Source organism: Artemia sp. Qi Xiang Cuo, chromosome 6 (assembly GCF_049724085.1).
Source record: "Artemia sp. Qi Xiang Cuo chromosome 6, ASM4972408v1, whole genome shotgun sequence".
Lineage (NCBI taxonomy): Eukaryota > Metazoa > Arthropoda > Branchiopoda > Anostraca > Artemiidae > Artemia > Artemia sp. Qi Xiang Cuo.
Window position 1 is genome coordinate 21,280,051 of NC_142799.1, and position 25,433 is coordinate 21,305,483.

A 25,433-nucleotide genomic window follows, 5' to 3' on the forward strand; every position below is an offset into this window, starting at 1 on the left:
TCTTATATGCCCCCAGGGCATAACTTAAAACCCTTGCCCTGAGGATTTTGGGGGAGGGTTCTCCTCAGAAACATAATTTCTATCTGAAAAACAATTACGCTTAACAAAATGGCTATCTTAAAATTTTGATTGGATGTGTTTGGGGAAATGGTGGGCGTTGAAGGGTTGTTAGTTGCCTTCCAATCCCTTTCGACTATTAAAAACAGCACAAGCCACTCCAATTTCCAATCAAATGAGCCCTTTTCGAAGTTTGTACTACAACTCCTTCGATACGAAGTGCCCTGGCATGAAAAAAAATAATAATAATACATTGTGCCAACATCGTTCTTTACTTAGGCAGCGCAATTGCGCTGCCTATGATCTCAGTTTAAACTTTCATTGAGTATAAACTAGGAGTTTTCCTTGAAATATGTATGGATTTTCAAGAGATTCCTTGAATTATGACATAGATTCAAAGGGTTTTCTAAAGATACAAATTTTGACAAGCACCGACAAAGCAACAAAAAAAATATTCCCTGTCTTGAAGCTTTTTCACGAAAAAACGACCCCCAATCTTCAAGACCTGAACCTATTTTCACCATCACTTTATTTTAAATATAAATACTACTGAATGAGTTACTGAATACTTCACACGGAGGAATAAGTAAGCATAACAAACAGAAATAGGATGAGACTCATTTCTGTATCACTAATGCCATCTAGCCTTTGGCTTGCTATAATTTGCCCCTCCTTTCGTGGTTTGACCATAAACCACAAAAAAAGATCCTTTTCCCTGCTCAGAACTTCTTTTTAAGGCAAACCACTTGATTTTGCAAAAAAAAAGAAGATAAAAAAAATTTCATAGGGGATGAAGGAAGTGTTACCCAAAACTTTGTTTGTAACGATAGAATATATAAATAAGGAGTGACTCTAACGAATAGTAATCAAAGCTCTTAAAAAAAAACTATTGCTAACAATTTATACATTGGAAGAATTAACTTTTTATTGGGGACTCAGAACTTCTTTTTAAGGCAAACCACTTGATTTTGCCGAAAAAAGAGAAAAAAATGTTGAGATTTTGCATAAAAAGGTGCAAATGCAAAAGCATTAGAATGCTTCTCACTTCTTAGAGCTACTTTTTTTCATTTCAACACTCAATATCTATGACTCTTCCCACTCATGTTTTCTTCTTTCCTCTTTGCAATATCTTCAACAGCAATGTTCCATAAAAAAAATCCTAATACATCAGCCTGCGAAATAAGAATGGCTAGGATTTATTTTTATTTCAAATTTGTCTGAATCTTTTAAACAAAAAAGGTGTCAAAAACATCTGTCCATCTGTTTCTTTTCAGCTCTGAAGTAGGCTTCCTTCTATTTCATTACAGAACTAATCAGGAAGAAGCCTTTTTTCACATATATCCTGAGCCAGAATAAAACGAGTTTCCTTAGCTGCCATTGTCCCGTACTCCCTAGGGAAAGATTTAAAAAGAATGTCTTTCCTTTTAATGAACCTTAACCATCAGGTCAAAGTCTAGATTTAATTGGTAGTAATAATTAATGACCGTGGCTAATCCAGACTGATGCTATGGACGTTTTATATTTATTTAAGGTGACTTTTAAATCACTTGCCGTCCCTAATACTCAAATTATGGATTGGAATGGTGTGATCTATAACATTGTGTAATTCCCTTAAGTTGACACAAATAAATCTCCATTTATATTTTGACTGAAAAAAATTTGGGGGTAGGAAATTTATTTTATTCTGCAGTAAGATGTGACTGGATCGGTGGCAATAATTGATGGACACCCCAAGAGTCCTTCCCAAAGGCGTATTCAGGATTTTTGTTCGGGGAGGGGGGGGGATAAATTTTCCAAGGGGAAGGGAGTTAAAATAATATTTACAAAACACATAAAAAATTGTTTATATTGTTACTTTTTTATGAGTCGGACAAAAATTTCAGGGGGTTGGAAACCCAACAACTCTTCCCCTGGCTCCATCCTTTCCCCTTCCCCGTGGAGTCTCAAGAGTTTTAAGACTTGTTCCTTATTTAGCCATACAATTTTTTAAGACTCACCAGCTGTTTTTCTGCCCTCCCCCTCCCAATTATAGGCCCATCCAAGATTCATTCTTTCACACATATTCGACCTTGCTTGATCAAAGCTGAAGCTAATGACTCTTTATTAGATTTAACCCTGTATATACAGGCTCTGACTTAATTCTTGTTCCTTTTAGGTTTGAATACTGTTGTAACTTTAAAATATATCTTAGAATAAAGCCGGAACGGACAGAAATTACAATAAACAATGAAACCAAATGCAAAAAAAAAAAAGAAAATAACCACAAACAAGCCTTTAGTTGTCACCGCTTAAAACCTTTGTAGAACTCAAGGGTCGTGTACGTTTTACTGAATATGCCGTACACATGGGCGTAGGCAGCATATTGTCTAGGGGGGGGGGCAGTCGATAGTGTGATGGAGTTTTATCAACTATTTTTTCCAAACCATCTGCTTTTCAGCCATATCTAATGTAAATTTGAAGGTCTCAGGGGGCGGCTGCCCCCCCCCCTCCTCCTACGCCCATGGCCGTACACCCAAAAATGAAAAACTTAAAACGAAGGGAATTAAACATTTAAGCCAACAACGTAATTAGGCCTAAAAGGAGTAGAAATAAATAAATGTGATATAATAATTTGTATTGTATGACTTTATATTTGCTCATTTTATGTTTCGTTTATTGCTATAAATGATTGAAAGAAGCCTTAAACGAACAGAAACTAAAAAGAGCTAAACAAAAATGAAAATACAGTCCTACAGACCAGTATAGTCTTACCACCCCTCAAGCCCTTCAAAGATTAAAATAGCATTGATATTTGACCAAATATAAATAGTATACATGAATGTTTCATATTCCCTTTGAAATATGCAGTTTCGCGACAAACCTTAGTCTGTAAATTTCACCGAAAGGAAAAGATCTTTATATTTTTGGATTCATTAGCCATTCGCCAAACCAGAATTATCATATTACTAGACGTTTTCTTAAAAAATGAGATGACTTTACCACAAAATAGGGAAAGATTTCTTTTTCAAATGATTTTCAATAGATTTTCGTCGTGGTTCCATTTAAATTACAATGCAGAGTGAATTTTTAAATGCAATTAATTAAAAAAAAACTTTTTCCACAAAATAAATATTAAAAAAAAGCAAATAACTCCATTAAACCAAAAAATGAATAAAAATAGAATCAAATAATCTACCAAGCACAGAACTACCACAAATCAGTATCAATAAATAAATGAAACCTAAAATAAACAGAAATTAAAATAGATAACAGAGTCAAACTCAATACGAGCAGACATTAATCTGAGTAGGGTTCTAAGACCTATGCTTTCTAAAAGCCAGAATATAATCTGAACTTTACTGAAAAATTCCAATGAATTCACTGAAAAAAATGTGTCTTGTCAGTTTAATATAAATATGCTGATATTTATTCCTTAAAATCTTAATTAATTTTTGATTTCTTAAAGTTAAAAAAATGAAAACATTTAAAAGATTTTTTTCAGTAAAGTACAAATTGGGGAATCGGGTTTCTGAGGAAATGGTGGGCGTGAGCGGGGGGGTTTATTTGCCCTCCAATCACTTTGGACTATTAAAAAGGGCACTAGCCCTTTGAATTTTAAATCGAATGAGCCTTTTCTGAAGTTTATAGGACAGCCCTTTCTATAACAACCTTATATGCCCCCAAGACATAACCTACAACCCTTGCCCTGAGGTCTGTGGGAGGAGTGTCCTCCTCAAAGACATAATTTCCAGATCTTCAAACTACGTTGAACAAAATGGCTATCTCAAAATTTTGATTGTATGTGTTTGGGGTAAAAGTTGGAGTGGAAGGGGTGTTAGTTGCCTTCAAATCACTTTCGACTATTAAAAAGGGCACAAGCCCTTCCAATTTCCAGTCGAATGAGCCCTTTTCGAACTTTCTACGACAACCCTTCGGTACAAAGTGCTCTGGTCTAAACCAAATAAAAAATAACACATTGTGCCAACATCGTTCTTTACTTAGGCAGCACTGTTGCGCTGCCTATGATTAGGTAGAGGGATATAGCTGAATCTCAGCTTTTGGATGATAGCATTACAAGTGTAAGAATTTATTAATCACCATGCCAAAAACTTACACAGTAAACATAAACCCAAAGATTAACGTGTCAATCGTATTGTACTGAAGGTAAAGTGAATTTAGTCTTTTTTCCTGATTTCTGCTCGTTGTTCTGCCTGCTCTAAATATTGTTTCACCCTTTTCTGTTTCTTTTTTTACTGGTTTATGCATTTAATCAGCAGTCCAAATATTTTGCGTTGAGGGGGGATGTTGAACAAAATCAGAAGGCGTTACGTGTATCCAACTTATTGAAATGGTGCAGTTACAATTTCCCAAACAAATGACAACCTTGTGAGCGAAATACGGGATGAGGTCAACCAAACAGTTCGTGGTAACGAACTGTAAGTAAGGAGTGACCCGTCTCAATAGTAACCAAAACTCTAAAATACGGAATATTGATATCAATAGATACATCAAAAGAATGAAATTTTTATGCTGATCTCAAATATATAAGTTTCATGAAGTTTAGTCTTACCCATCCAAACTTACGCGCCTGAGAAAATTTGCCTTATTTTCGAAAAAAGGAGGAAACAACCCCTAAAAGTCACAGAACCTTAATGAAAATCACACCATCAGATTCAGCGTATCAGAGAACCCTACTGTAGAAGTTCCAAGCTCATATCTACAAAAATGTGGTATTTTTTATTTTTTGTCAGAAGAGAGATCACGGATGGGTGTTTTTTTATTTATTTTTTTCAGGGGTGATCGTATCGATCCAGTAGTCCTGTAATATCGTAAGAGGGCTCATTTGAACGGAAATCAAAATTTCTGGTGCCCTTTTTAAGTGACCAAAACAATTGGAGAGCAACTTGGCCCCCTCCCAAGCTCATTTTTTCTCCGAAGTCACCCAATTAAAATTTTGAATAGCCAATTTTGAGGAAGGGCTGTAAGTCATGAACTTTGCCCATTGTTTACATATAGTATTGGTTTTGGTTTATTGGAAAGCCATTTAGCACAAGAAAAGTAAAATTAATATACACATTTTGTTTTACTTATTCAATGACGGTGAGCCAAATTAAAAGCTGCATTAACTAAAAACAATCAGAAATTAAATAAAAAAAACGAGTTTTTTTTAACTGAAAATAAGGAGCGACATTAAAACTTAAAACGAACAGAAATTATTCCGTATATGAAAGGGGCTGTCCCCTCCTCAACGCCTCGCTCTTTACGCTAGAGTTTGACTTTGTCTCACAACTTTATTTCTTTTAAACAATATATCCTATAGCAGGATCCTATAGGCTGAACTCGAGTTTGGCATTATTAAAATAAAAGGGCAGAGTATAATTTAGAATATAAAGTATTGCTTAACGCTACGCAAATCACAGCGAATTTTATTAAATACTTTATATTAGTTTCATAAATATACCAAAGAATCATATATTTTTTAGATAGATCAAAAAACAGCCTACACTAATCGGCTGCCTTGTGGATTTTCCTGAGGCAGATTATGTTTTTTGAATAAGAAAAAAGCTTAGTAATATTTGGTTCTGATTCCTATAACTGTGTGATAATCGGGATGAATCCTTTTACTCTTGAAAATACAAAATTCGATTTGACGTGAAGTGTTTTATGACGCACTTTGCGGCAATTTATCACCAGTAGAGCGCGTCCGATCTCACACGTAAATACGTTCTTTCATCATCATTACTCAAGGAACAATTTTTGCAACGAAAACGTCACGCAAAAAGCAACGAATGCAGGTGAAAACGTCACGCATGAAATATATAGTACCCAATAACCAATGCCGATATTCATTTGTTTTTAGCATGTGAAGCTAGTTGAAAATATAACCTGCAAAAAAACTAGGCATTTCAAAGTATTCACAGCATTGATAAAATAAGCATTGATGGGACGGTTGAGCATTCAATTGTAAGTTACAAGGAATGCATAACTTTTAAACTAGTTGATAGGTAGAGTTGCTTTAGGTTCGTATTGTAGGCCTAAATAATAAAAAACAAGTTTTTTTAACTGAAAGTAGGCTAAGGAACGACATTAAAACTCACAACGAACAAAAATTATTCCGTATATGGCAGGGGACGTCCCCTCCTCAACGTCTTACTATGTACGCTAAAGATTCTAATTGCTTAAAAAATAGAGCCTTGGGGAAATTAAACTTCAGAATCAGGTACGGACCAGTGTGGAAGGGACAGTCCCTTTCATATACGGAATAATTTATGTTCGTTTTAAGTTTTAACGTCGTTCCTTACTTTCAGTTAAAAAAAACTTGTTTTTTTTATTTAATTTTTGAACATTTTTGAAATAATACAGGTTTTGATTTTGGCTCACCGTACATTAATAATTAAAACAAAATTTGCATATTAATTTTACTTTTCTTTGGTTAAATGGCTTTCTAGAAACTTCTTTAATCTTATTTACGAACGTTTTTATTAGTAATAAATATACATAACTTACGAATTAACTTACGTAACGAACTTCTACATTCATATATTTTTAATGCATATGTTAGGGGGTTCGCCCCCAAGTCAATACCTTGCTCTTTAAGCTAAAGTTCGAATTTTGTTCCAATTCTTTAAAAATGACCCCTTAATCACAAAGGCCGTTAATTAGGATAAATAGCTCTGATGAAAACAACTAAAAAATCTTTGGCTTAAAGAGTGAGGTGTTGACTAGCGGTCGAATCCAATCATATACGTAATAATTTCTGTTTGTATTAAGTTTTGATGCTTCTCCTTACTTTCAGTTGAAAAATTTGTTTTTTTTTATATAATTTCTTATTGTTTTTTAAATAGTGCTGAGAAATCCGGCGCCCCCTTCATAGCAATGTCCCTTCCCCCATGAAAACTTCTTTCATGGAAAAATCCTCCCACATAACTCCCAACCCCCCCACACTAACAGAAAAAATCCCCCCTCCCGAAAAGGTCTCTATACTTCCCAATAACCATTACTATCTGTTAACATTGGGTAAAGTTCATAACTTTCAGCCCTCCTCCCAGGGACTTCGGGGGATTATGTCATCCTAAAAGACATAATTATCATATTTTCGACCAGGCTGAACAAAATGGCTATTTCAAAATTTTGATTGGGTGACTCTGGGAAAAAATGAGCGTGGGAGGGGGCATAGTTGCCCTCCATTTTTTTGTCACTTTAAAAGGGCACTATAACTTTTAATTTCCGTTCCAATGAGCCCTCCCACGATATTCTAGGACCACTGGGTCGATGCGATCATCCCTGGGAAAAAAAACAACAAAAAAAAACAAATAAACACGCATCCGTGATCTTTCTTCCGGCAAAAAATACAAAATTCCACATTTTTGTAGATAGGAGCTTGAAACCTCTACAGTGGGGTTCTCTGATACGCTGAATATGATGGTGTGATTTTCATTAAGGTTCTATAACTCTTAGGGGGTCTTTCCCCTTTTTTTTCAAAAATCAGGCAAATATTGTCAGGTGCGTAAGTTTTGATGGGTAGGACTAAACTTATATATTTGAAATCAGCATTAAAATCTGATTTTTTTTTTATGTTTCTATTGGTATCAAAATCCCGTTTTCTAGAGTTTCGGTTACTAGAGAGCCGGGTCGCTTCTTACTTACAGTTCGGTACCACGAACTGTCTGACTGAGTAGGCGGGCTTTCGGCGTTGCATATGTAGGACTAAAATAATTCTTGAAGTGCAACTAACGAGAATATACGAAAACTCAACAAACAAAAATTTAGCTCTTGTTTTGGTAAATCAGCAATTGGCTAAGTTTTGCACCAAGTCAGTCCTTTGTTTGGACTTCGTTCAGCATATTTTGGGAGAAATATTCAGTAAGAGCGTGGGTCATTTTTGCACTTAGTTGGGACTTACCTCATATTCTTCCCCCCCCCTTTGTTACGCTGAGTCAGGATTACTCCATGTTCTTCTTTTCCCCTATGTTGCACTGAATTATGACTAGCTTCTTTTTGCACTGAATCAGCCCATGGCTTTGACAGAGCTTATTTTCACGCTGTGTCAAGACTTGTTGGGAATTTAGCTTATTTTAGCACTTAGCTCAGTTTGCACGGACTCAGTAAGCACCCTTTTTCTGGATCGCTCTTGCGCTGATAAAGTCGACAAACTCGACTTACATTAGTGTAAACCAAGCAATAAATTTACTTATTTCCGCAACGAGCATGGCCTACGGTCGTTTTTGCACCGTTTATCGCTTTAATATCACAAGTATAGTGAATTGTAGTCTAAACAAAATTTGAGACATATCACATGGTAATTTTTGAGATAATCTTTTTAGTATGAAATTTTTGGATCATCAATTAATTTGTTTACACATTTGAAAAGAATGGATTCAAAAGGAACAAAATATGAATTAAGATTAATTGAGCATTAGACTAATGAAAATAAATTGACTGCGTTATTAAATTGATAAGTTGATTTAAACAAATTGATTATTTCAATTATAGTTCGTGGAGGCGTGAGATGTGCTCAATTTTCCTAAATTCCAAAGAAAATAGAAAAGCAGTTGAAAGTATATTTTGTTTTCAGCAAAGCGCAAATCCCAACTAGCATTTGATGATACTGAGAAGACGGTGGCCGCACATTTGTTGGTGATGTTGGATTTTGGTTTTAAGCTCAAGTTTAATATTGATTTTAAATTCTGCTTGCTCTATATTTCATTTATTTCTTCTAAACAATTTCTTTTACTTTTAGTTTCATTAAACAAATGACTTTATTCCTTTTTTTTCTTAGACTCGAACATTGCTCTTCCTTTTTCTTTGAAAAATTTTTTATGGACAATTTTTTTCAAAAAATCACCGAAAGAAGTTTCCAAAATCAACCGAAGATGAAACAAGTGAGTAAGGGTTGAGGGGGGGGTTACTGTTTAAAGCTGGTAATTATCACTGCTTTAAAATATATTCGGGTATTCTAGTAGAACACCTATTTCTACTCCAAGACGCCCAGTTCATCTAATTGAATTTTATTTAATTAGAAGTATTTACTAGAACCATCTAGCTGTTTGAGGAAAACTTCATGTTGAACTATTCCAAGTATTGACGATTTAGTCTAGTTTCAGAATAACATCTTTCAAGATATCAATCTTGTTAAAGTTCATAGCAACAACGTACAAACTTTATAAGGGAACCATGGCGAGTTACCGGTCAAATTTCCATAAACAGAGTTGAAATCAAATGATCTTAGGTTATTTTGGCATATAGCTCGCTAATCCAATTAAACACAATTATTAAATTCCCTTTTAAATTTAATAGCACACTTTCAGATATAAACACCTCCTTGCAGGCCTTATTGGGGGGGGGGTCCCAAGTGAGCTGTCCATGCTTTTCCTATATATACTCTGTTTTTCTTTTATTAGTTTGATAAATGTGGGCCTCCTAAATATCTGTTCCTTTTAAGCTCTTGCAAGCGTCGCTACTTCCCTCTCTGTACTATTGAAAGTGATTAAATGTCTTTTTTTTTTATCACAGCCTAGAATTGTTCGCTTATATTTCTTTGGATTGCTTAAATTCGGAGTTTTGAAAATTTTGGAATTTATTTCGGAATAGTCTTGAAGCACACTGACAGTGATAAAAATAGAAATTAAAGTTCAAGAGGTGTGATCAAGCTTGCAATAAGATAAAATACCTTTTCAAAGGCATGCACATTATAAACCAACAAATGTCAGGAACAATACACCAAAAATTTTGACAGTTATATTGATATCTAGGCCACAGAGAGGTATTATTGAGCATCAGGAAGTATGTGTTCTGGCCCTTCTGAAAATGTGCATCGTTTGCATATTAAAGAAACAAATTTCTTTGGTTTGCCATTCACAAAAGATACATCTAATTGTATTAAAATTTTGAGTCACCTATTGAGACGCTTTTAATTGGCGTCGTTAAGTTCAGAAAAAAACATCTCTTGGGGGGGGGCTACCATTTCGATTAACCGTCACAAGCACTAACCGTCATGGCATATAAAAAAATTACAAGTTTATATAATAGTAATAAGTATATAATAGTTTATAAACAAATTTCGGCTATATATTTGCACATCAGGAGGGGGGGGAGGGTAAAGCATAGCATATATCAAATACGTAACCTAACCTAGGTACCTTTTCCCCCCTAAGCCCCAAAAAACTAAAGTTTTAAAATTTTTAGATGTTATGATGGGTAGTGGTTCTGACCGATTTTTTTTTTCGATGTTATGACGGATTTTGTAGACGAAATGACGTTAGTGCTCCTGACGGTTAGATGTTATGACGCCTTCCCCTCTTTGGGCTAGGTTACATGTAATTGGGTGATATAGAATGGGGTCTATATTTATCTAGACCCCAAGAATGAAGCATATAAGAAGAGAAAATAAAATTCCCACAAGTGACACTAGAAGGAATGGTAAATTAACGACAAGAGGAAGACCAAAGATGAGGTTGTGAAAACTTCGACCGATAATACATTGCACATCTATCCAAGACAGCAGTGTATAAATCGTTAAGTTTAGAACGACTTTAGCCCCGTCCATACTTTTTACAATAGCGGGATATTTGGTATGCCTCCGTTTTTTCGACTGTTGTTACTGGTGGGAATCCTCTTTCTATAGTTTTTTTTTTAGATCAGGTTGGAACTTAGGATAAAAAGCATTTAACTTACTTCTGATTCTCTTCTTTTTTTCTAATTCAACTTCCGTTGGGCATGGAGTTACGGAAATTGACATAAACTTAATGTATAACTCTTATCTCTAGGGGGTGGGATGTGTCTTTTATTGCATATCTGATGAAACAATTTGATTCCGTCGTTCTAAAGCTAGACTAACAGAGAATTATAATTCTCTTTCAGGGCTACTTAAAAATGGGGCCTTTCTATTAGCGGTAAAAAATGTTGATATTTTCCCGTCAATGCTAATGGCCGAGTTGAATTAATTCTAGATAGAAATATTTCATTACCAGCATCTAATGCTCCTGTTAACTTTCATTACTTATTATGCTTCAGCGCAAGACCCTAAGACGATATTAGATGCTAGTTTTACATGTTCAAAAAAGACAGTCGTTTGGATTAATAATACGGTTACGGGGTATTTTTCAGGGTAATATTTAAGGCTCTCTACAAAGATTATTGGTAATTTATAAGTGTGGAGACTGGTGCTAGTTTTGACAAAAAAACATCAGCGCCATCTAGTGTTTGGTGACACTTGACATTTTTCAAGCTTTGTAATCGTTTTTCTGTCAGAAACTGGATTCAGACACTTCTTACTACACTATTTTTATCAACTACACAAATTAAATTAATTATCCTTTTTATTACACTGAAAACCTAACAAGTGTCACTAAACGCTAGATGGTGTTGAGAGTTTTTGGACACTAGCACCAGTTTCCACTTTTGTAAATTACCAAAAATTCTTTGGTTCTCTATTTAATGCGGTATCTTTTCCATATGTTCTTAACCCCTCCCTTCTTCGGGATTTTCCATCATGGAGTGAATACTGGTACCATTACAAGCGTTGCAACCTTCCCATCTCTAGAAGGTGCCATATGGCACTTTGCGACAGAGTTATTAAGACACATTTAAACAATGCACGTAGAGAGAGGCATCGACTTTTAGATGAACCATTAAACTTCTTCGTGCGAAATCGCGGTAGCCTGCTAGTCCTTGATAATAAAAAAAAAGAATTATGAATAAACCATGGCATGCATGCCAACAATACAAAAAAGTAATTTTTCTCCATTTTCAAGCTAAAGGACTCAAAACTTCCAATTAAAGCCCTTATAACATAAAAAATTTGATGTTTCTTGGCGTAAAGTGACTATGGTTCTGGTCTTATAGACAAAGTGCATCCTAAGATCCGTTCTATAATTTGCAAAAAAATAATTTTGAAGTAAAATTACAATCTTTTTGCTTCAATATGATCCTTTATGTACACAAAACACAAAATCAATTTTGTGCTTTCTCTCTGAAAAAAACGAGCATTTGGACTTGTGAAAAATTTAAACTCTAAACTGTTCAACAACATAAAATCGGGCGTAAAAGAGGGTAAAAAAAAATAGCTAACCTGGTCTAATCGACATTTCTAATGTTGTATATAGACCCCGGCACCACTCCAGCGCATGCATGGAATGCCACTGGCGCGCGACGGCCGGCCTAGGTGACAGCTTTCTACTGAGTTTGAATTAATTTGAGCCAATTCTTTATTACGTCAATTGCTCTTTTGCAGCTTTTCTTTTATTGTGTGGTTAAGGATTTCGATTTTCCTGCTTAGATTTCCCTTTATTACGTGCAGTTTTTCAATTTAATATTTCTTATTCAAGCTTGGTGTAATATCACCAAACCGAAATAAAAACAATACATAAAATGTAAAAAAAATATGAAAAAGGACCGCAAATGAAATGTTATATTTATAATTTTTTTCCTCATAATTTTTAATATAAATAGTTTTTTGGCATTACGCTTTTTTACTTCAATTGTTTCCAAACTTTCATTTCAAATAATAGCCTTTCACAACAATAAAACTTTTCCCTGATAATACTTATCATCATAATTTAGATAGCGAGTTTACTTTTTTGCCAGATGAATTCAGTAATAGCGTCATTTCTTCTCTATGAAGAAAAGCTGGCACAGTTTAAAAATAGTTACTCACGCATTTACGAGCAAGCTAGAATTGTTCTTTATTGTCTGAACAAAAAAAAAGCTTTCTCTATATCTGTCTACAGATGATCATTGTCGATTTGTCTAGAGGTAATTTATTTAAAAAGAAAACCCAACTGGCCATTAAGTGACGCTATTATAGGTTAAGTAAATACATCATGCCAGGGCACATCTAAGCAAAGTATAAATGATAAAAAAAACTTCCTCTTAAATGAAAGTAAAGAGACCGAGACGGAGGTTGAGTGAGGGAGGTAGTAGTCAAACTGTAATATAGGATAGTTTCTGTGCATATTAGGTTTTGACATCGCTCTTTACTTAGATTGAACAAAAAAGAAGTTTTTTTCAACTAAAAGTAAAAGGAACAGAATTTTATTCCACATATGAGGGGGGGCTACCCCTTCTCAACACTCCCTCCTCACGCTTAAACCTTGAAATTCATTAAAAATACTTCTCATTTAAATTCAACAGCCCTCGTGTATGAACAGTCTTTTTTACAGAGATATGACAATAAGTCAAACTTTAGCGTAAAGGACGAGAGTTGAGGAGGGCTAGCTCCTCTCATATACGGATTAAAAAACTTTTTTTAGTTAAGTTCCTATTGTTTTTCGAATCATGCCAGGAAATCCCCCCCCCCCCCATTTAAAGATTCCTCTGAAAAATTTCCCACGGAAACTTTTCTCCCCCATAAAAAAACCTGTATATTCCAAAATAGGAAACACAATAAGTTAACAATGGGTAAATTACGTAACTTACAGCTTACTCCCCAGGGGCTATAAGAGGTCTTGTCAGCCCCCGAGGCATAGTTATTGGGCCTTTCGACTTAAGTTTTTTTAAATATATCAATTGTTATAAAAATTCCATTTTTTAGAGTTTTGGTTAATATTGAGCCGAGTCACTCATTACTTACAGTTTATAACCAGGAACTGATTGATTTTTATTATTATTTTGTTTATTCATTTTTAATGTCATTTTGGTTTACTCTAAATATGTTGGAAGCTGCTGCTCCCTCAATATCCTGCTCTTTACAATAACAATCAACTTTTGCATAACACCGTTTCGAAAATAAGAAATGCCCAAAAATAAGATACACTCATAATTTCTATTTCTAGAAGACGGTCAGATATGGAAAAAAAAAATCAGGTCGCGATGGATAACCCTACTCTACGACATCACATCGTAATTTTGGTAATTTTTCGTAGAAATCTCGTCGTAAGAAACGGAATTTTTTTACATCGACGTGATGTCAAAAAAATTACTTTTTGTTTCAAAGTAAATGTTTTCGTGGATTTTAACTCATAAATATTTCCCCAAAAATGTCAAAGAGAGCCATCGAATCGTTCACAAATGAAAAGTATGAAAACATAGCAATATTGACAATGGCGTCGCTGGGGGGTGGGGGGGGGGGGTGGGGGTGGGGGGCAGTTGCCCCCCCCCCCCTAATAATTTAGAAAAAATTTAAATTATTAAGTAACTTTAAAACTATTGCTCGTTTTAAGCGTAAAATTTGCTCTTTACTTTGAACAGATGATATTTTTTTTTAATTAATCCATGCTCGTTTTAAACATAAGTAAAACGAGTAAAATATGGGTCCATTACACTTCATAACATGTTTCACATTAATATTTTTCAATATACAACCTTTGAAAGCTTATCACCTGCTAAAAAGGTGAGCCTACTTAATGGAAAAATTGAAAAATGTTCTTTGCTTCCTCTTTCGCCCCATTTGCTCATGTCAATTCTTCCTTGATATTTAAGATGTTTTTACTTCCTAAAATCCATCAGTTCAAGATTATATTATCATGTTTTAAAACTTTTAAGAGCGGAAATGAACAAACCCTCTAAGTCAGCAAATCAAAAAATGGACAGAAATGGAATCATTGAAGAATAAGAAGGTAAATATAATTTCCTGAATGAAAAAGAAATCTTTGAAAAAGAAAATAAGACTTAGTGCTTTTTATAATGCTATTCGTTCTATAACTAGATAGGTCAAATCGGTGGCAATTTGTTCATGGAGCTTGGTAGAGAGGAATCCGCTCCCGGAATCATTTAATTGTTTTAAGTTTTATTTCCAGTGTTTTATTGAAACTCCGATTCTCTTATTTGTAATTGAAATATCTAATAAGCGCTGATAACGTCCAATTCCTTGCGTTTTGGATTCACATACTAATTCATAAATGTAGAACTGCCTATGTATGATACTATGCTGACTTCGTGCTATTTTTGCTTTTTTTTAACCTTTCTTTTAACTAGCTGCAAAAAGACATAAATTTGCTAAGAATTATGACTGAAATTAGTTGCATTTCACACAACGCCAGCACTACTTGTGGGAGATTTATCTCTGCATCAGCATGTTGTACAAAATGTCTGATGAGAATAGAATAAAATGAATTTTAAAAAAAATACGTACATTTTTCTCACAATTTACAAATTTGTGTGCATGTATCAACAATTCTCTTCTCTATTGTTATAAGTTTTATCATGCAGCACTGGAATTATAGAATTATAGACATAGAAACGATATTCAGTGTAACTCCCCTTCGAAAATGTATACCCCCCATACCCTGATTTACACAAGAAACACTTTGTGCAATTTCTTTAGATAAGAAAAACCCAACAAAGATACAAAGGGGAAGGTAGTTTTCAAACTCTAGGAATCGATTTTCCCTTCCAGTTGACATCCCTGGTACCTTTTTATTAATTTAAGGTTTCTGCCGCAATGATGCCAAGAACTACTCAGATTTTCTGGACATTCTTTGTCAAACAATACTCAACGGATAAGTTGATAGTTCTACCTTTATTTTTCGAATACTTTCAAATTTGGAATACGGTCACTATTTAAACGTGGGAATATGTCACAATATAATGTTACACAATATGTGGTAATATTTTGACTTATCTTGTATCTTTACTTATTAAGCGCTATTGCGCTGCCTATGATTTTGTTTCGGGTTTAGCCTATGTGGCCCGCTGATATCAATGCTATTTATTAATATAAATCAGTGAACCCACAAACAAATCAATTTAATAAAAAAATATTAATAGCATTTCAATAAATCACGTATATTAAAAGTTTAGTGCAACAAATTAAATCTTACAGAGTCAAAATCCATTCAAAATGACGAGCAATTGGATAGACCGATATCATGGGCTATTAGAATATAGCTTTGATCAGTTATGAGATTGAGCATCCTGTGCTGTGTGTGGGGGTGGAGAAACTGTAGGGGGATATGTACTGCAGCATTAGTGGCGAATCTGGCTTAAAAAAAAACGAGTGAATATGGCATCTACCCTCGCCCGTCCGGAAGAAGGTTTACATTATACTACTGTCGTCTGCAGCAGATCATTGTTGACAATCATAGATAGCCCAATCACTCTGCCTAAGTAAAGAACGATATTGGCACACTGTATTATTTTTTTTTTCCTTTAGACCTTGAATGCGAATGTGCATTGTCAGTTTAATATACATATAGGCTACTGATATTTAGTAATCAAAATGTTAATATTATGTGATTTATTAAATTTATAAAAATAAAAACATTCATATTTTTTCAGTAAAGTGCAAATTTTGTTCTGGCCTTGGGAAGGCATAGGGGTTTTGTGCCCACCTTGTGTTAATTTCTGCTAGTTTTGAGTTCGACTCGGTTTATTATTGGAATTTCTGTTCGTTTTGGGTTTAATTTTTTTACCGATGCTGATTTGTGGTAGTTTTACGCTTGGTGGATTATTTGATTTTATTTTTGCTCATTTTTTGTTTAATGGAGTTCTTTAATTTTCTTTGAAAAACTTATTTTTGTGGAAAAAGGTTTTTCATTAATTTTAGTAAAAGCCGAGCACCAGCAATTATATAGCAGAGTACACCAACACAGTTTATAATGTATCGCGTAATGTTTTTAAATTCACCAAGAAGAGTTTTTGTTAAATAGATAGTTTTCTTCCCTGTCGCTTGAATAGTACCTACTTCAATAGCACCCCCTCTTGCCCTCCAATAAAAATACTGTAGCTATGCCCCTTAGACCCTATTATTGCCAATATTTCTGGTACACAATACAGCAGAAATAAACATTCTGCCGAAATCCTATGCTACTTAGAAAGGATACAAAAACTTGAAATCTCAGTTCGACTGAACCCTCTCTCCATTTTCTACAAATTTTGGTTTATTACAATTACCCCAATGTGATAAAAAGCCAATAAACAAAAAACTTTATGTTAATAGAACTTTTTGGCACTTAAAGACAATGCTATTTTTAATATAATTCCAGAATTAACAGTCAAACGCTTTTAAGCCTCTAATTAGCATCCAGGAAAGTGATCAGCAAAATAGCCAAACGAGTAAACGCAAATAATATGGATAGCCGATCATAATGAATCCAATATATTAAGAACATGATATATATATTGGCAGATGTTACTGATACTTCATTCAGGCATTGTGTAGGGCAATCATGGATCATAGAAATGTTCCAGATATTCATTCTGCTTGGACAACGTCCCCCTACCTTTGGGACATGTGAGTAAGGGGTAAGTTTGAATAGAAGTCAGTAGGGATTTGTTGCGCTAAGTAATAAATTTTGCATAATGCGGTTTGGTATTCACTTTTATGATGTTCCATTGAAGGAATATGTGTAAATCTGTTATTCGATTTCTCCATGAGTTTGAAGGGATTTATCTGCTCTTCATTTTTTGGGGTGCTGTTCGAAATGATTCCTCAAATTAATATTTCTATAGTGAATATCAATTTTTGATTAAATATTATAAGCTATTTGCTAAAAAGTATATACGAACTTGAGATATTAGAGGTATTTGTGATAGACTAGTGAATCGAAGACGAATTTTATTGGTTTCTAGTGCCTCAGTATTTTTTTTCACAATTTGGTGGCGTTGAAAAGTCCCACCTGCCCTTTCAAGACTCATTGCCTTTCTTGGGAGGTGAATATTGTTGTAATTTTATAAATGTATCCCTCGTCACTCCCATCTCTTGAAACTTGAATTAACTTTAGTAGGGTAATTGATTAACTATAGTTTAACGGTAACCGCGCATAAATATTAAATATAGTTGTTTCGATTTGAGAAAATCAAATAATACAGTTAGTATAAATTGTTTCTGTGCACAAGACTTTATACGTTTGAATTTTATTAAAAATGTACGAACATTTGGGCATTGCAAACTTCTGTTCACACTATTATGTCCAGGTATCTTTTTTTTGCCACTTGATGACACCTTGGTAGAAAATTCGAATTTTATTTATAACAGTCCATCCAATAGCACTGACTTAGCAAAGAGCGACCTGTCTCACTTTTTTTCTCAAACAAAAAAAACAATCTGTTTATACTGATCAACTATATTTGTGAGTGAGGAAAGGAGTTAAAGAAATTAAATAAAATAAAACATGTACACATCTTGAGAAACAGATAAAATGGGAGAAACACGATGAATCAATTGAAAAACTTGCTTAGGTTAGGGGGATTGCTGGCTGTAATTCTAACTTCACAAAAATAACACAGCGCCTTTTGAGTTTTTTGGGTGAGTCCACAGCACAGATGTCAGGTTTTTGGCAGAACACATAGCCCGAATCGGCGCAATCGCTAGCCCATAAATAGCGAACGCTATTGTGGGTAAAACGAGGAATGAATTGGTATAGCAGATAAACTTCACATAAATATAGGTCTAAATCAAAATTAGAGTTCGTGAACGAACACAAATTGCCAACCCTCCACATATGCCATCGTAAATTTAACTAGTGATTAACTGAGAGCCAAAAAATATGCAAGAAAAGAGTTGAATTATCCTTTAAACAGTCAGTTTATTGCAATTCAAATGAGTTGGGAGAGAAGTTTATACCACAATTTTACTGAAGAGCAGTAAGTAATGAATATGATAATTCATTGAATTAAGTACCCATAGTATTTTCATCTAAAACGCTCTCCTAAGATTATTAGTTCAAAACGATGTGACTACGAACAGTCTGATAAGCACATTTTGGCTATTAAATTTCGGTGAATTTTCTATCTTCTTGAAATGAATTTATCCGCTTCTTTGTTTTATTAGATAAAAACAACAAGTTTTTTAAACTGAAAGTAAGGAGCGACATTAAAACTTAAAACGAACAAAAATTATTCCGTATTTGAAAGGGGCTGTCCCCTCCTCAACGCCTCGCTCTTTACGCTAAAGTTTTTTATTGTTTTGAAAAATAAAGTTGTGAGACAGAATCAAACTTTAGCGTAAAGAGCGAGGCGTTGAGGAGGGGACAGCCCCTTTCATATACGGAATAATTTCTGTTCGTTTTAAGTTTTAATGTCGCTCCTTAATTTGAGTTTAAAAAACTTGTTTTTTAAATAAAAGTTCAAATAGGGATAAAATCCTTTTAATAGACAGTGTTTTTTATAACAGTGATAGAAATTCACAAAAATACCAGATATTTCGGTCACATATACAGTGACCGTCATCAGTGGTAATACTGATGACGGTCACTGTATATGTGACCGAAATATCTGGTATTTTTGTGAATTTCTATCACTGTTATAAAAAACACTGTCTATTAAAAGGATTTTATCCCTATTTGAACTTTTATTTATCGTCATGGAAAGGCAGTGTGGTCTCCGAAATTATCAACTTGTTTTTTTTTATTTAACTTTTGAACGTTTTTGAATAAATGCAGGTTTTGATCTTGGCTCACCGTACATGAATAATTAAAACAAAATTTTCGTGTTAATTTACTTTTATTTAGTTAAATGGCTTTCTCGAAACTTGTTTAATTTTATTTACGAACACTTTTATTAGTAATAAATATACGTAACTTACGAATTAACTTACGCAACGAACTTCTATATTCATGTATTTTTAATACGTATATTAGGGGGTTTGCCCCCTACTCAATACCTTGCTCTTTAAGCGAAAGTTCGAATTTTGTTCCAATTCTTTAAAAATGACCGCTTAATCACAAAGGCCGTTAATTAGAATAAATAGCTCTTATGAAAGTACTATAAGTCTTTGGCTTAAAGAGCGAGGCATTGACTATGGGGTGAACCCAATCATATATGTAATATTTTCTGTTCGTTTAAAGTTTCGACGTTGCTGCTGTTGCAGTTGAAATACTTGTTTTTTTATATTAAATTTCTTATCTTTTTTTAAATAATGACGGGAAGTCCGGCGTCCCCTTCATAGGAATTTCCCTTCCCCCATGAAAACTTCCTTCATGGAAAGATCCTCCCGCATAACCCCCGACCCCCCCCCCCACTACCAGATCTCCCCTGAAAAGGTCTGTATACTTCTAAATAACCAAGACTATATGTTGACATTTGGTAGAATTCATAACTTTCAGCCCTCCCCCTGGGAACTTTGGGGGATTAAGTAATCCTAAAAGACATACTTAAAATATTTTTGAACCTGCTGAACAAAATGGCTATCTCAAAAATTTGATCAGGTGACTTTGGGAAAAAAATGAGCGTGGGAGGGGGCCTAGTTGCCCTCCATTTTTTTGGTCACTTAAAAAAGGCACTAGAACTTTTAATTTCCATTCCAGTGAGCCCTTCCACGATATTCTAGGACAACTGGGTCGATACGATCACCCCTGGGAAAAAACAAAACAAAAACAAACAAACAGACAAACAAACAAACAAATAAACACGCACCCGTGATCTTTCTTCTGGCAAAAAATGCAAAATTCCACATTTTTGTAGATGTGAGCTTGAAACCTTTACAGTAGGGTTCTCTAATACGCGGAATATGATGGTGTGATTTTCATTAAGGTTCTATAACTTTTAGGGGGTTTTCCCCCCTTTTTTTCGAAAATCAGCCAAATTTTCTCAGGCGCCTCACTTTTTATTGGTAGGATCAAACTTGATGAAAATTATATATTTGAAATCTGCATTAAAATCTGATTCTTTTGATGTATCTATTTGTATCAAAATACCGTTTTCTAGAGTTTCGGTTACCATTGAGCCGGGTCGCTCCTTACTTACAGTTCGTTAGCACGAACTGTTTGATAGATATGACTTTTTTTAAGGGTGTACAGGCTTCAACAACAACGTCAAATTGTCTTTTTTTTGTCAAAAGTGCAAGTTCTAAAGAAGAACTTCACCAATCAAAAGACAAACATAATTCAAACATAACTCAAAAATTATGTTAGAGATTTTCTAGCTAGTAATTAAGTTTTTTTCCGGTTTCCCTTGGAGTTGATGTCTCTGGATAGAGTTGGATATTTATTTGAGATGGTGAATTCATGTGTTATCCTCTGCCTAGCTTGTCATTTTGGGGATTATTAAGGTGGGCGACTGGATTTCTTTTTTTTTATTATTTTGTTTATATATTTTTTTTGTGTTGGTATCTTTTTTTCTCCCCTGTTCTTTCCCTGCCATGGAGCCTTATGGGGGAGATTTTGTTGATGTAGTTTTTTTGTTTATAATTTTTATTGTTAAATAAAGACGTCACTCACAAAACATTTTTCTTCATTGGTATTACATATACAACCCAACACTTACGGGAGTTTACAACGTTCCTGAAATAGGACACCTACTCTGTTAAGGGGTCTGAGAAATCAAATGCAGTCTGGAACCATATATCATCTCATTCTGAAAAGAAGAGATACCAAAATTCACTCTATTCGCCTAATACAATGGTCAGTAGCATGTTTGGTTGTATGTTTGGGGGGTATCCTACTGTGATCAAAATTTTTAACTATGATTTGGCTTGTTTTTGCTTATATTTGAGTTGGGAGAGAAACTGCCCTATGTACGTTACAGTTAAGCTAAATTACCTTATCTGGATCTCTCTCTGACTGCAAGATCCTTCTCCTTGATTGAATTTTTCACACTAACAATAGAACCGTTTTGATTAATTTCGTTTTGATTCGTTAGCATTCAGATTGCGAAGTTTAATTATAGTTTTTGTTAACTTTTCATTCTGAGTTGGTAATAAGGATACATGTCGGGTTTTTAGAAGTCGGAAGTGACACAAAAAATGCCAGGGTTTTATGCTTATTTATAATCCTTATTGGAATGGTCTACGGTCTACATACCTTTTTTCAAGGGATGGTAATGAAGATATGTTGGGGGGTACTTACAAAGGAGAAATGAGAAGAAAGAAGAAAGAAGAAAAAAAGAAAGGAGAAATGAGAAGGGGGTAACCCCAGTCCAATACAAAGTGTAATTATACTGCGGTCAAAGACTCCAAACAAGGTTAATGACCAAATAGATATAACAAACAGGATTGTTTTTATTTTCAAACGAATTCAACCCTAAAAGCAGCGAAATTTGAACAATCATAGCCCAAAAACCCGCCCTGATAGTTTTTAATCACGTGTCCCGTGAAACTGAAATTTAATTGCCCAATTGACGGGAAATAGCCCAAGCTGGCCACATAGGTCCACACTCTAAATAAGTTCCTCCGTTCGTGTCTATTTGACATACCCTCTACACATGTTGGCTATAACAATACTGTTCGTCAACTTTTGATATTCTACTCAAGTGTCATTTTGTTGCCGATAGCGCAAATTGAACTATGGTAGCAATTTAAAAATAGCAAGACTAATCATAATCAAAGAAATTGTGCTGACTGAATTTCAGTCTGGGAGTGGTCAAACTGCGCCCAGTGAATTGCTATTACTATATATACTAAAAATACGCATTCTATATAATATTTCGTAGTCAGTGGAGTTGAATCTAAGCCCTTAACACTCATTGCTATTGAATTTTCATTGGTCAAAATAACTTACTGATAAATAGCAGCAATATGAACAACATCTTGCATCTCATTCCTACAAATCCCGGGTCATTTATCACTACACCATTTGTCATTTTCTATCCTATTTTTAACATCGAACACTTAAATTCAAAATCGAACACTTAAATTATACCAACTTAAATTCAAACTACCACAAATTCAAATTTCCCGGCTTTAATCCACATTTCAACTTGGACTTAAAAAGGCTAGACTCAATGATAGTCTCACCGTGAGAAGTGGATAGGAACTGTTTTCCTAGGAAAAGATTTGAGTTTCCGAGGATCCAATGAAATACTTACTACAACTTTAAGAGACTGTGCATTGACAATTAGTAAAGGAAAATTAGACAAAACCCTATTTTAGTAGATGAAGTCTAGACTTAAAAAAAAGATTTTTGATTAATTAGGTTGATATCGATATTGGTTAAGGGGGGCTATCCCTTCCTCAACCCTTACTTGTTCTGCTTAAGTACTGTAGTGTTTTAAATTACCTCTTATTCCAATTAAACGAACCTTGTGTTTCAGCGGTCAATAGGGCCAAAAAGTTAAACTTTAGCGTAAAGAGCGAGGATTAAAGAAGAGGAAGCCCCCTTATGCATGGTATGATTTCTGTTCACTTTAAGTTTTAATGTTGCTACTTACTTTCTATGGAAAAAACTAGTATTTTTTCATTCAATTTCTGATCGTTTTGTAAATCTTAATGGAAAATCTGCCTTCCCTCTGCGTGAAAAATTTCCTCCAGAAATCCCTCCCCTCGAAAAAAATCCACCCACTGAAACTTCAAAATGGGAAATTCCGTCCGGACAATTATCACTGGAAAAATACCACTTACTTTCATTTGAATTTTTTTATTTAATTTCTGAACATTTTTCAAATCGTCCCTGAAATTCCCTCCCCCCTCCGTGAAGAGTTTTCCACAGAAATTTTCTCCGCCCCCCCCCCCTACACAAGGAAATTTCCCCTAAACAAATTCTGTATATTTCCCAGTAGCAATACTATATGTAAAAATGGTCCTATTACATAGCTTAGAGCCCTTCCCCCATGTAAAATTTCCCTAGGAAGACTCACCCCAGAAACTTTACCCTGCACGATAAATTCTCCCCTTGGAAAATCTCGCTCCGCTGAAAGTCCCCCCCCCCAAATATTTCCAAATATTTTCTGATATCAAATGCTATATTTAAACAATGGGCAAATTGTATAGCTTACAGCCCTTTCCCCAGGGCTGTATGGGGTCTTGTCATTCCCTGAAGCATAGTTATTGGACCTTTCAACTATGCTGAATCAAATGACTATCTCAAAAATTTTGATTGGATGTCATTGAGGAAAAAAGGGAAGTGGGAGGAGGACTAGTTGCCCTCCAATGTTTTGGTCACTTAAAAAGGGCCCTAGAACTTTTAACTTCCAATAAATCTAGCCCTGTATCAATATCCTAGGACCATTGGTTCAATATTATCACCCCTGGAAAAAAGCACAAACGTAAAAAAAAACAACAAACAACATACAAATACATACGCATCCGTGATCTTTCTTCTGATTAAATAAAAAAAAAACATTTTTTTTAAACTGATTGTAATGAGAAACATTGAAACTTAGAACGAACAGAAATGGTTACGTTTATTAAGGGAGTTACCCCTCCTCAACACCTCGCTCTTTACGCTAGAATTTGACCTTTTGTTCCAATTAATAATGACTCATGAAGCACAAGGGCCATTTCATTAGAATAATAAGCTTCTTTAGTAGTTCACAAAAAAAAAAATTATGTAAAGATCGAGGAATTGAGGAGGGGGTTATCACCCTCTTTTAGGTTACTTAATAATTTCTGTTCGTTTTAAGTTTTAATGTTGTTCCTTACTTTCAGTTGGAAAAACTCGTTTTTTTATTTAATTTCTGATCGTTTTTTAAATAATGCCGGGAAATCTGACTCCCCTCCATGGAAAATTCCCTTTCCCTACGAAACATCTCTCCCTGGAAAAATCCTCCCACTCCCCCCCCCCCCCAAAAAAAAATGTCTGTATACTTCCCAATAAACAATACCATATGTAAACAATGAGCAAAATTCATAAGTTGCAACCCCTCTTCCGTGGACTGGGGGGGGGGGGTCAAATCATCCTCAAAGATATAGTTATTAAACTTTTTGACTATGCTGATTGCTGAACAAAATGAATATCTCAAAACTTTGATCGGGTGACTTTGGGGAAAAAGGGACGGGGATGTGGGGGGGGGGGGCTAGCTTCCCTCTAATATTTTTGGTCACTTAAAAAGGGCACTAGTATTTTGATTTCTGATCGAATGAGCCCTCTCTCGATTTTCTAGGATCATTTGTTTGATACGATCACCCCTGGGGAAAACAAATAAACACGCATCCGTAATCTTTCCTCTGGCAAAAAATGCAAAATTCCACTTTTTTGTGAATAGGAACTTGAAACCTCTACAACAGGGTTCTCTGATATGCTGAATCTGACGGTGTGATTCTTATTAAGATCACTTTGTACTTTGGGGTGTTTACCCCATTTTTCAAAAATGGGGCAAATTTTCTCCGGCTCATAACTTTTAATGGGTAACATTAATTTTTATGAATATTATGAATTTTCAATTAGCATCAAAATTCGATTCTTTTGATATATCCATTGTTATCAAAATTCTGTTTATTAGCTTTGGTTACTGTTTACCAACATCACTCCTTAATTACAGTTCACTCCCACGAACTGTTTGACAAAAAAGAGTAAAATTCCGCATTTTGTAGAGAAGAGCTTGAAACAGTAGAATAGAGTTATGTTGAATCTGATGGTGTAAATTTCATTAAGATCACAGTAGAATGGCCATAATAACTCCCACGGGGGCTCCTTATATGGGCATAGAATACTGACGGGGCTCCATATATGGGCATAGAGTCATTAGGGAGAACACGTGGTTAATGTGGTCAATGACCTAAATTTCCAGGGAGAATGATTGCGTAATCAAAGTGTTTCAACAACAACAACATCGACTTTGACATTCGCTGAGAGCGTGCACTTACA

The 25,433-nt window shown here is 34.7% G+C and overlaps 1 protein-coding gene across 2 annotated transcripts in view; it reads right to left on the reverse strand.

Moving 5' to 3' along the window:
* LOC148950969 (zwei Ig domain protein zig-8-like) overlaps nt 1-22,629 on the reverse strand; it is a 523,998-nt gene extending 501,369 nt beyond the window's left edge. For both annotated transcript variants that reach the window (XM_089090532.1, XM_089090531.1), the window contains exon 1: nt 22,410-22,629. In XM_089090532.1, the coding sequence (XP_088946658.1) occupies nt 22,410-22,491 (82 nt within the window). In that variant the 5' untranslated portion in view covers nt 22,492-22,629. The remainder of the gene's footprint in view (nt 1-22,409) is intronic.
* Between the last annotated feature and the right edge of the window lie 2,804 nt (nt 22,630-25,433).